Source organism: Suncus etruscus, chromosome 13, assembly GCF_024139225.1.
Source record: "Suncus etruscus isolate mSunEtr1 chromosome 13, mSunEtr1.pri.cur, whole genome shotgun sequence".
In the NCBI taxonomy this organism is placed as follows: domain Eukaryota; kingdom Metazoa; phylum Chordata; class Mammalia; order Eulipotyphla; family Soricidae; genus Suncus; species Suncus etruscus.
In genome coordinates this window covers 80,387,124-80,399,293 of record NC_064860.1, presented here as the reverse complement: position 1 = coordinate 80,399,293, position 12,170 = coordinate 80,387,124, and the positions used below count along the sequence as shown (strand labels likewise).

General features: G+C 34.5%; 1 protein-coding gene across 1 annotated transcript in view; it reads left to right on the top strand.

The window, feature by feature from the left end:
* The window catches only part of DCBLD2 (discoidin, CUB and LCCL domain containing 2), a 63,249-nt gene that overhangs the window by 41,517 nt on the left and 9,562 nt on the right, over nt 1–12,170 (top strand). The window contains exons 10-13 of the mRNA XM_049785646.1: nt 5,057–5,207; nt 6,721–6,807; nt 6,953–7,078; nt 9,115–9,208. Coding sequence (XP_049641603.1) covers nt 5,057–5,207; nt 6,721–6,807; nt 6,953–7,078; nt 9,115–9,208 — 458 coding nt within the window. The remainder of the gene's footprint in view (nt 1–5,056; nt 5,208–6,720; nt 6,808–6,952; nt 7,079–9,114; nt 9,209–12,170) is intronic.

Sequence of the window (12,170 nt, the reverse complement as noted above, 5' to 3'; positions counted from 1 at the left end):
TTCTGCTTTAAGTAGGGAAGTGATTCTAGGTTCCTTTTCAGGATTCTAAGGGTAAGTACCTTCCACTGCCATTTTAATTCTTTTGGTTTGGTTGTTAAGAATTTTTTTTATAGTGGCTGTGATTGTTTTCTAATTACTTACCAATAAGGAGAATCTCATCTGTTCCCATATGTCTACTCTAGAAAAAGTACATTAAGTTTAGAATATTATATACTTCAGAGTTATTTTATGATCATGTTACCAGTTTAGAATGTATCTTACCCTCCCTTCTACATGAAAAATTAATTTATATGACTTCATAGGGGGAAAATGATGATGAGAGATAGTTTAATCGCATGATTGCTGGCTTTGCATGTAAGAGGCTCAATTTCAGCTCCTAGCACTGCATAGACCCCTGAACTTTGAGATGGGAGTAATCCCTGAGAAGTACTAGTTGTGCTCCCCAAAACAACTCCCAAAATGATTATGCTGGAAAGAACCAGAGTAAGATAATAATAGACAGAGGTGGCTTTCTGCTAGTTGTTTATTACTTTTACCCCAGATCTTGGCTCATAGTCTGCTGCAAGGATCTGTGAGTGGGGGAAGACCCCATTCTAAGGAAAATGTTTGTCTTTTTCATTGGCCATAGAAATTATGAGTCCTTTTTTTCGATGAAATTCTGTGAGTTTTGTTTTAGCTACACAGATATTTTTATGTGACTTGCTAATATTATCTTCAATTACTACTTTTGTCATCTCTCTGCCAAAAAACTCCAGGGATTCATTATCTTTCATATGGATCTAAACTCTTCTGCTGTAATTCAAGACCTTCTTTCTTCTTGATACACATGAACTTCATCTTTGGTGAGCCTCTCTCCATTGAAGCAAATTTCCATATTGTCTCCCTACCTGCCTTATTTCTGCTTATGCCCCCAAATTTGACTGCTCTTTGCTCTTAACACACCCGTAGTTATTTATATAACATTCATTATGCTTGTGAAATATAGTTAAATTTTTGAATTTATAAAAAATAGACCCATTAGTATGCAAATACATTTAATAAGTGAATTATATTACTGAAAATGGTCTTGTTTTTGTTTACTTTTAATAAAAATAAGATAATTTCATTGGGAAAAAAATTCTTGCTTGACAATCTTTTCTTTCACTACTTTTATGTGTAGTTCATCTAGTTTGCATTGTAGTCAGCATAATTCTGTTGCTCTTTGTTCCTCAATTTGTAATGCCTCTTTTTTTTTTCTTGGCTGCTTTTAAGGTTTCTTTTTAATTATTTGTTTTGAGCAATTTGAATTTGATGTTGCTGTCATGTGTCTTCTGCTTTGACTTTTTTGTGCTTCTAGGATCTGTGGGCTATAATTGATCATTTTGAAAATGGTAGACCATTTATCAAATCATTTATCTTGACCCTTGAAGATGTCTCACCGTTTAGTTATACTCTTGATTTTGTTTTGTTTCCTGTCTTATTTTTTGTTATATCTGGAATTTTTCTTGATTTGTCTTCAAATTCACTAATCTGTTTCAATCAGCAGTGTATAATCTGTTAATTCTGACATATTATTTTATCTTTAATGTTGCGTTTTTTTTTAACCTAACTTGGGCTTTTACATGTTCTGTTATAGCTTTCTTTAGCCTGTTTATGCATTTCTCTACTTCTAAAACATGTAGAGTATGTAACGTCTCTATTGATTTTATGATTAATGGAATTAAAATTCTGTCATGTTTTATGAGCCTTTTAATAATGGTTTATTTTATAGGTCATATTTCATATACCTAGTCACTTCTGTCCATTGTCCATATTGGACATTGTGAATTTTACTTTTTTTTTAATTCTTATGCTTTTAAATTTTATTCTGGGTGCAGTTAAGTTACTTAAAGTTATTTGGTCTTTTCAGGACTTGCTTTAGGTCTAAGTTTCCCATAACTATTGTTCTAAGTACATAACCCAATGCCCACTATATTATGGGGTTTCTTCATTTGTTTTTTGGCAATATGAACTGCTCTTGGCTCTGTATCATTCTGAGAATTGTGCTTTTGGCTCTTTTGCAGTACTTTTCCTGTCCACAGAAACTTTCTTTACATTAAACTTAATATTTAATGGAAAACCCTCTGTAGAACTTAGATATTTCTGCCTCTATAGTTCTATTTCCATCACCTTACCCTGCAAATTCTAATTGCTTTAGCTTCTTTGTCTCTGAACTCTTTCTCCTCAATTCATTGAGACAGTTAGGCTTTCTCCTGACAATATGGTGGTTGTAGGGTTTAACTCATTTGATTTGATTTCTTCCTTTCAGTAATTATTTCTCTATGTTGCCACTATCCAGTATCTGAATGTTATTGTTTCATATTTACTCAGTTTTTCAGATGGTTATAATACAGAAAGGTTAATTTAATTTTTGTCAAAGAAGTAAAAGTCCTTACATCAGGAATAATGTGAAATAATGATCTTATATCTCACTGTATGAACCCATCTGCTCCCTTGTTTACCACCAATTCACGAATAGTTTTCAAATACATGTTCATATTATTCTGTGCATACATACATGAAATAGCACATACATAGAGTTTTAGTTTGATTTTGTAAAGTGGAACTATATAGACAACTTGCTTTCATAATATATTGCTTTGTTATTATTTTATAAAGCAAATATTTTTTGTTGTAAGAAAGAGAAATTGGATGGAGATAATGCAAGTTTTTCCGGTAGGGGAAAAAGTCAATATATTGCTTTCAACAACGTGCCATTATTTGTGTGTGTGGTTATATCTAGGATTTTCTTTTTTATTAAATTACAGTTAAGGGTGATGGTATTTGATTTCCATTTATTTCATTTCACACATAATACTTTGCTAGGATTCTTTTTATCTTGCTTATTTGGGGCACACATACTCTTCAGTGTTTAGGGCTTATTCCATTTTTTTTTTGTTTTTGGGCCACACCCATTTGACACTCAGGGGTTACTCCTGGCTATGTGCTCAGACATTGCCCCTGGCTTGGGGGGACCATATGGGATGCCGGGGGGATTGAACCATGGTCCGTCCTATGCTAGCGCTTTCAAGGCAGACACCTTACCTAGCACCACCTTCCCAGCCCCTAGGGCTTATTCTTGGCTCTGCACTCAAGAGTGGCACTGTAGGTGGGCTGTGAGGACCATATTATAGGATTTCACAAATCAAACACGGGTTGGCCACGTGCAAGACAACTACCCTAGACACTGTACTTATGGTCCTAATATAGGGATTTTTTTTTATATATATAAAATCTTTGTTTAAGCACCATGATTCCAAACATAATTGTAGTTGTGTTTCAGTATGGATTCTTAATATATAGTTATAGATTAAATATAATGTTTTTACTTAGTTTTTGTAAAACATCCTTTACTACTTTTATATAAATATAAGATTTCTGTATTGAATCAACTATGCAAGCAAAGGGAGAGTTATTATGTCTGAAGTAATGTTTGGCTATTTTTCTATTCCACTGATAGACTGCAAAAATTGCCTTCATTTTATTTCAGAGTGCTATGTAAAGAAATAATAGAAGCTTGCTAGTTTGGAGATGACTGTAACTTAACAATAAAATTTTTACAAAATGAGAAGTTTAAATCTAACACCATTAAAATCTGTTGCTAGGTAAAAAGAAGCAGTCTCAGTATTTGGAATGACTTGATTGCGGAGTTAAATATTTATTTACTCTTACCTTAACTGATTAAAAATGGACCATTTTTAAAATTTTAGGCAGGTATTCATTTACTAATAGTCTGGTCTGAAAAAAAAAAAACAAAAGCAAAAGAAATTCTATTTTGTTTATAGAAATCTGGTGCTTAAAGTTAGAAGATTTGTTCAAATCATCGCTCTATTATTGACTGGCTATGTAATCTACTTAGTAAATTAGATTAGTAAATTCGTAAATTAGAGTTTTCTAGATTCTGTCTATAGTTACAAAGAGCATTTGACTGACTTAGATGAAAAAGTTTTCTAAGTAACTCAGTCTCATGAAATAGAGGAGAAAGTTGCTTTATGTTTTGTTTTAATGTAAGGATCACTTATATAGTGCATTTGTTGCTTGTTAGTGATGATGGATAAATTAGACTGATGTTATTGTTATTTTTATTAATATCTTTATTTAAACATCTTGATTACAAATATGATTGTGATTAGGTTTCAGTCATGTAAAGAATACCCCCCTTCACCAGTGCAACATTCCCACCACCAATGTCCCAAATCTCCCTCCATCCCACCCCACCCCCACCTGTACTTTAGAGAGACTTTCCAGTTCCCTCATTCATTCACATGGTTATGGTAGTTTTCAGTGTAGTTATTTCTATAACTGCAGTCACCAGCTTCCATTTGACCCAGCTATTCCACTCCTAGGGATATGCCCTAGGAACACAAGAATACAATACAAAAATCCCTTCCTTACACCTATATTTATTGCAGAACTATTCACAATAGCCAGACTCTGGAAACAACCAAGATGATGTTAGTGTTTTAGAGTCACTTTTCTGGCAAATAGAGCCAAGAAATGAAACGTAAAACTGTCTTTCCTAGTTTATCCAGTAGGTGGTGCTATCTATCCATAAAGTGTGCGGGCATATGTGTAATGTAAAGTTCTTCCTTGGTCTATTTATTGAGAAAAAATATGAAAAATATGCAAAAAGCATTTTTGCTAAGATTTTATCTATTAAATTATGCTTCACCTTGAAAATAAAACATATACTTAGTTGGTATTCACATAGAAATAGAATTACTCGTTTAATACAATATAGTGTTTTACTATCATTAAAAACCGTATCCCAGATTGCTATTACGAGCATTTTTAGTACATTTTAATCATAGTGAAATAATTTTTATATTGACTGCATTTTGTCAATTTTTAATAAAGGATGTATTTGCTTCTTAAATGTTTTTCAAATTTATGCTTATTTTGTTTTCTTAGAAATTAAATCATATTGTCCTGCTTTTCAGATCTCCTTTAAGCCCAGAGCAAAAAACAAAGTGTGTTTCAGTGAAGCAAGTTAGCCCTGACCTTTCTTAATGTAAAGTACCAATGTTTTCTTTTTAAGATATTTCAAGGAAACAAAGACTATCACCAGGATGTCCGTAATAACTTTTTGCCACCAATTGTTGCACGTTTTATTAGAGTGAATCCTACCCAATGGCAGCAGAAAATTGCCATGAAAATGGAACTGCTTGGATGTCAGTTTATTCCCAAAGGTAAAGCAACAGTATGCCTAAGACGTGTTACTTTAGTTACTTAAATACAATATTTTCTTAAAGGGATTTTTTTTTTAGAAATAGTTAGATATTAAAATTGTTTCCAAAATTAAAAATTAAAGAGATGACACTATTATTGATTAGCTAATGGTTACTCTTCAAATGTGTTCTTCTATCTTAGTAATCTTTATTTTTTAATAACATTTCTTTGAGGGGGTGTTGGATCACACACAGTGCCACTTGGGTTACTCTTGGCAGGCTTGGGGGACCATATGGGATGCCAGAATTCAAACCACCATCTATCCTGGATCGGCTTCGTGCAAGGCAAACACCCCAACCGTTGTGCTATCGCTCCAGCCCCAAGTTTTAGTAATCTTTAATCATATCTCATTGCCAGCTTGTTAGTTTTTAGTCAGATTTCATGTCATATGATACTTGAATCACAAATGCATTGATGTATATGTTTACTTATATATTATTATATTATATAACATATATTAATCTAAGTGCCTTTACTTTGAACCCAGTGGGAATAATATCCTCTGTTATTTACATTATTTTAGTCTTTTGCTTACTTTTGTACCTGATGTATAGTGGCCACTTGAAATAGAGATTAATTGAATAGGTACAATTTAAAATTGTGATAAGATTCTTCTACCTTTAGGCCTCAAGCTTCATCCTCTTGTTTATTATGCTAGAATTTCTATTAAAAGAAATTTTTATTTAGTTTGGTTTTTGGGTCCCAATCAGCAGTGTTCAGAGCTATTCCTGGCTCTGCACTTAGGATCACTCTTGGTAGTGTTCAGGAATTGAACCTGAGTAAGCTATGCACAATGCAAGTGCCTTGCCCACTAGAAGAGATTAATTCTAAATACTTTTTAGATTAATTTTAGATACTTTTTTTTTATTGGTTACCCTGACTACAAAATTGTTTGTGATTGGTTTCAGTCATACAGTGTCTAAGCACCTCTCCTTTCATGGGTGTCTGTTTCCCTCCACCACTGTTGAAATACTTGCACATATACTCACCAGAAACTACACATCTTTAGTTGTCTGGATCACCTATATTTTGATTGATTCCTTGCTAGGAGTTGCTATGTTCTCACATAATTTCTTCTGGGTGGCCACACTCCTGACTGTGGTGCACACATGCCTTTAGTTCTGGTGCTTACCAAGGCCCACTAGTAAGTACAGTGCTCTCACACTTGGATATGTATGGCAGAGCTCATACTGGGAGTACCAAATAACAGAGTTGCTAGGATCACACTTAAGTACGTCAGAGATCACACTTGGGACCTTGTGAATGCAAAGCAGGCATTTCCTGCCAATCAGCCATCCTTGTTATGCTCTGTATAGTTAATGCAAAGTATATTTACTCTACTTTACTTCAGAGATTTAAAGTTTCTGTATAAAAATTTGTATTTCTCTAGACAGTATTGAAGATATTTGAAATTGTTATTTTATTGTGATTTTTATAAGCACAATGTTTAAGCTCTCTAAATCATTTTTAAAGGTCGTCCTCCAAAACTTACTCAACCCACACCCCCTCGGAACAGCAATGACCTCAGAAACACAACAGCACCTCCCCAAATAGCCAAAGGTATGTCACTTTATTGTGAGACTTTGCTATTTTTCTGGATTTGTGGTGTAAATTTCCATAAACATACAGAAAAGCATTCTAACATAACTTGGAATCAAATTGGTGAAGATAAAAGAATAAGGAATTTAAAAAATATTTTTTCAAGGTCGTGCCCCCAAATTGACTCAACCACTACAACCTCGCAGTCGCAACGACTTTTCTGTACACACAGAACAAACAACTGCTGCTCCCGATATTAAAAATACTACCGTGACTCCAAATGTAACCAAAGGTATGCAAACTCAAATGAGCAAGTGTATTGTTTTTTTTCACCTAGGTTTTCTTTTTTATTTTAATATCTTTATTTAAACACCTTGATTAAAAATATGATTGTAGTTGGGTTTCAGACATGTAAAGAAAAACCCCCTTCACCAGTGAAACATTCCCACCACCAATGTCCCAAATCTTCCTCCTCCCCACCCACCCCCACCTGTACTCTAGACAGGCTTTCTACTTCCCTGATTCATTCATATTGTTATGATCACCTAGGTTTTCAAGAATGTTTCTTGCTTTTTAGACTATTTATATATCTATCTTTCTATATGTTTACATATGTCTTTATGTATTCCATCTTTAGGGGAGAAAAGTGACTACCTTGATTTCTAAGTTCTATGTAGATTTATTTTTAAATACTTGCCTTTATTTTAGATTGCCTTTATTCTATTACTTTTGTGACAAATTTTTTTTCTTTTCTGCACAGCTGAATAAATATGTATAGTTTTAGGCTTGAAGGATTTTTATAAGTAATTGAAACCATGGTAGGAATTTTTTTTTTTACTAGTTGTAAACTTGATTTACTAGATTAGGAACTTGGTGGCAAGAATAGACAATTTTAAAAGACATACACATTTGCTGAAAACCAAATTTTCATAAACTAATAACCTTAAGAGAAAGAGATCAAGGGTGGGAGGGAGAAGAGACAGAAGGGAAACAGCAGTGATCAGAGATCAGGACAGGGGACTTTGGCACATAAGAGGTGTAAGGGAGTAGTTTAGTGAAATATACAACCACAGATGTGCTTCATATTTTTCAAATTCTTGATCTTTATTCACTTGGTAATTCTTCTAATTTCTAAGAAAGTAGAAGCCATTAAAAGAAAATTCCCTTTTGTGGAACCAACAAACTCACCTGTACCTTCTGTTCGGGGGGGGGGGGGTGGGGGGGGTGGGTGGGGGGGGTGGGGGGGTGGGGGTGGGGGGGGGCGGAGTGGACACAGTTTCTTAGCATACCTTCCGTACTGTCAGCCCTATTCTCTGTGTTGGATCAATGGAGTAAATTAGTCACCTCAGGTCAGTCCTTTGCAGCATCCCTCATATTCTAGTTGTTGCTGCTTTATCACCTTCATCTCCAAGAGGGAATTCAGATATGGAATAAGAAATGTCTCAAATTACCTTAGAGCATTTTTTGATATCTGTGCTTTGGTTTCCTTTTCAGAGGAGTGAAATAAGGGAAGATTAAATGATATTATGGGTTTTAGCATAAAGTTATTTTCTGGTCTGTTCAAACACACCTTTACACTAAGTTGTTACCTTGCTATAACTATAGTTATTTTGTGGTTAGACAATAATGTCCTCTTAGGAAAATGCCATTATTTGCTAATTCATTTTCATTATTGGACATTTTGATTATTTCCAGTTTTTCACTCTCATCTAGAAAAAGAGCAGCATCTTTGGAGGGTGGGTCTTAAATTTTTCTAAAATTATTTGTATAGGTATTGCCATATAATACATTTTGTACATATTGCTCAAAATACCAGTTACAAAGATACTATCAATTTATATTCCAAAAATATATTTTTGTTAAGTTCTTCATAAATTATTCATTTTAAATATTTGCCAATTTGATAAGCAGAAGTAGCATTTTTAATTCTTGTTTTACTTTGATACCTCAGATTACTAATGAGACTAGCATGTTTTTTCATGTGTCTTGTTAATACACTACACTATTTTAAAAATATTTTTAAAAAATATTTATTTTTACTTACAAGTCCTGGGAACATTATATTAACCCTTCAGCTTTGAAAAAAAATACATTTTTCTAGCTTCTGATTTGTCTTAGGGATTTAAAAGTTACCATGAAAAATGATTAACTATAATCAAAAGTGGAACAAATTATATGATCTTCCATAAAGATCATCAGCTCATGCCTACCATCATCTCATTAGTGTTGTTAATAGTACTTTCTGGAGAAAGAAAATCTTTGAATGATGATGATAGTTGCATGATTTTGGCCTTGGCATTAAAGTGCTTTTCTTTTTCTTAATTTTAGATGTAGCCCTGGCAGCAGTTCTTGTTCCTGTGCTTGTCATGGTCCTCACCACTCTCATTCTTCTATTAGTATGTGCTTGGCATTGGAGAAACAGGTTAGTATACAAAACTCATTCACCTAAATAGTCCAAAGGGAATGTTTGTCACTGTGAATACAGTGCTGTATACACCATTAGTCTTTTTTTAAATTGAATTACCATATATTACAAAGTCATAAAGATACTTGTAATCACATGGAAAAATGCTGTACATCACTATCAGGGAGATGCAAATCAAAACAACAATGAGATACAATTGTTTACATACACAATAAGGTACCATCTCACAGAGACTGGCACACATAGCGAAGACTCAGAACAATCAGTGCTGGCGGGGATGTGGGGGAAAGGAACTTTCATTCACTGTTGGTGAGAATGCCATCTAGTCCAGCCTTTATGGAAAACAATATGGATAGTCCTCAAAAAACTGAAAATCGAGCTCCCATATGATCCATCAATACCACTCTTAGGGTTATACCTTAGGAACACAAAAACACAACACAAAAAAGCCTCTGCACACCTATATTCATTGCAGTTTAATTTACAATAGCCAGAATCTGGAAATAACCCAGATGCCTGAAAGCAGATGAATGTCTAAAGAAATGTGGTACATATATGCAATGGAATACTATGCAGCCATCAGGAGAGATGAGGTCATGAAATTTTCCTATACATGGATGTACCTAGAATCTATTATGCTGAATGAACTAAGTCAGAAGGGGAGAGATAGATACAGAATAGTCTCTCATCTATGGGTTTAAAGAAAAGTAAAAACATTATTATAATAATACACAGATATAATAGAGATGAGGCTGGAAGGTCCGGCCTATGATATGAAGCTTACCACAAAGAGTGGTGAGTTCAGATAAAGAAATGACTACACTGACAACTATTATGACAAATGGTATTGATTGGGAGAACTAGAATGCCTGTCTTGAATACAGACAAGGGGTATGGGAGGTAGGAGTTGGGGGGCATTGTGGTGGGAATGTTGCACTGGTGAAGGGGGTGTTCTTTTTTATAACTGAAACCCAACTACAAACATGTTTGTAATCATGGTTCTTAAATGAAGATATGAGAAAAAGTAAAAACAAAGATATCTGTGATCAAGCTTCAGGTGTACAGTATTTCACCATACATCCTTTTATTGGTGACTGCTATCTTCCACCAGTGTCCCCAGTATCTCTCCCACCCTCCCAGCCTGCCTTTCTGAAAGAATGATACATAATTCCTCTCAAAAATAACCCAACTACAATGATGTTTGTAATCATGGCGCTTAAATAAAGACTTCATAAAAAAAGAAAGAAAGAAAGAAAGAACTATTATAAACAACTCTGTAAACCACAGTGTCTAAAATAAATTTAATTTAAATAATAAAAAAATGTTTAAAAGGGTTGACTGACACAAACTGAAGATTTTCTGTATGGTTTGAGTTATTAAGTGTTGAGAAACACAGATACAATTCTCATGGTTACATGAGAATTACCTGGTATCTTCTTCTGGGAAATAGTAATCTTCAAATTCAGCTCTTTTTTTATTATTTTATTATTTTTTTTTTGACTTCCTTAAAAGAATTATTTAGCTAAAAAGCAGGTAAAAAAAATATTGTTTTCTGGGGCCAGAGAGATAGCATTGAGGTGGTATCTGTTTGCCTTGCATGCGGAAGGTTGGTGGTTTGAATCCCGGCATCCCCTATGGTCCCCTGAGCCTGCCAGGAGTAATTTCTGAGCGTAGAGTCAGGAGTAACCCCTGAGCACTGCTGGGTATGACCCAAAAACCAAAAAAAAAAAAGAAAAAGAAAAAGAAAAAGAAAATACAGTTGTCTGGGCCAGAGAGATAGCACAGTGGTAGGGTATTTTTGCCTTGCATGTAGCCAACCCAGGGCGGACCTGGGTTTAATTCCCTGTATCCTATATGGTCCCCTGAGTCTGCCAGGAGCAATTTCTGAGTGCAGAGTGTAAGCCCTGAATGTCACCAGGTGTGGTCCATATTTAAAGAAATAAAATAAAATACAATTTTCTTAGCAAAGACACAGGGATATGGAACATTGACAGAATATGGATCTCATGGGTGCTGGACATGGAAGAAGGACTCTGATCACAAGAGTATGCTTGGGTGAAAGTTAGGTTTTATTTTGTAAATGAGGAAATCATTGAAGAGTGTAGAACAGATATGATTATAGAAGAATAGTGTGAGTGTGGGACAGGGCTGAGGAATAGAGAGTTTAGAATAAGAATCAAGATAATTCAATGATTATAGTATAGAAAAGATGCCACAAGAAGTGGCTTCAATGGCATGTAAGACTGGCTGATTGCTTAGGAAAAAAGATCTGGTTTAATTGAAAGTTTCCTGCTTATGAAGTTATTACCAGTATAGATTTTTTTGAGCTGAGATAATAGGAGAGGTGGGACAGAAAATCTTACTTGCTAAGCCATCTAGGAAATATATGAACTCCTAGACTGTACTATTTTTTGGGTCATGTGTTAGAAAAATAGTAGTAAACCCCAAAATCATAGAAGAGGAGACTCTGCCATGGTCTGACTTCACCATATGAGCCTCAGGAGGAAGCTGGAAGAACACTTGGATCACAGATTTAAAGTATTGGGAAGGCAGTCTGAAAAAAACCCAACAAGTTGCAATCAGGATAGTACAGAAAGGAATGGGGTCAAAGGGTGGCAGGGAGTTATAAAAATTCAAGTAAAAAAGTTAACAGTGCTTTGAGTGATCAAAATGTACACTGGCGAAGGAATCACTGTTGGAACATTGTATGACTGAAACTCAATCATGAACAACTTTGTAATTGTAGCTTATAATCATTCAATTAAAAATGATTAGTTTAAAAAGAACAGCAGCAACAGCTAATTATTTTTTAATTTTATTTTAGTGACCATGATTTACAATACTATTAAGGTTTTATGCATAAAGCACTCCAACTCCACAGCCTCTACCACGTCACTATTATTTCTGGGTCCCTTCTTTAAGCCCCTCCTCCTCACTTCTCCCTATCTCCCCTCCAGTT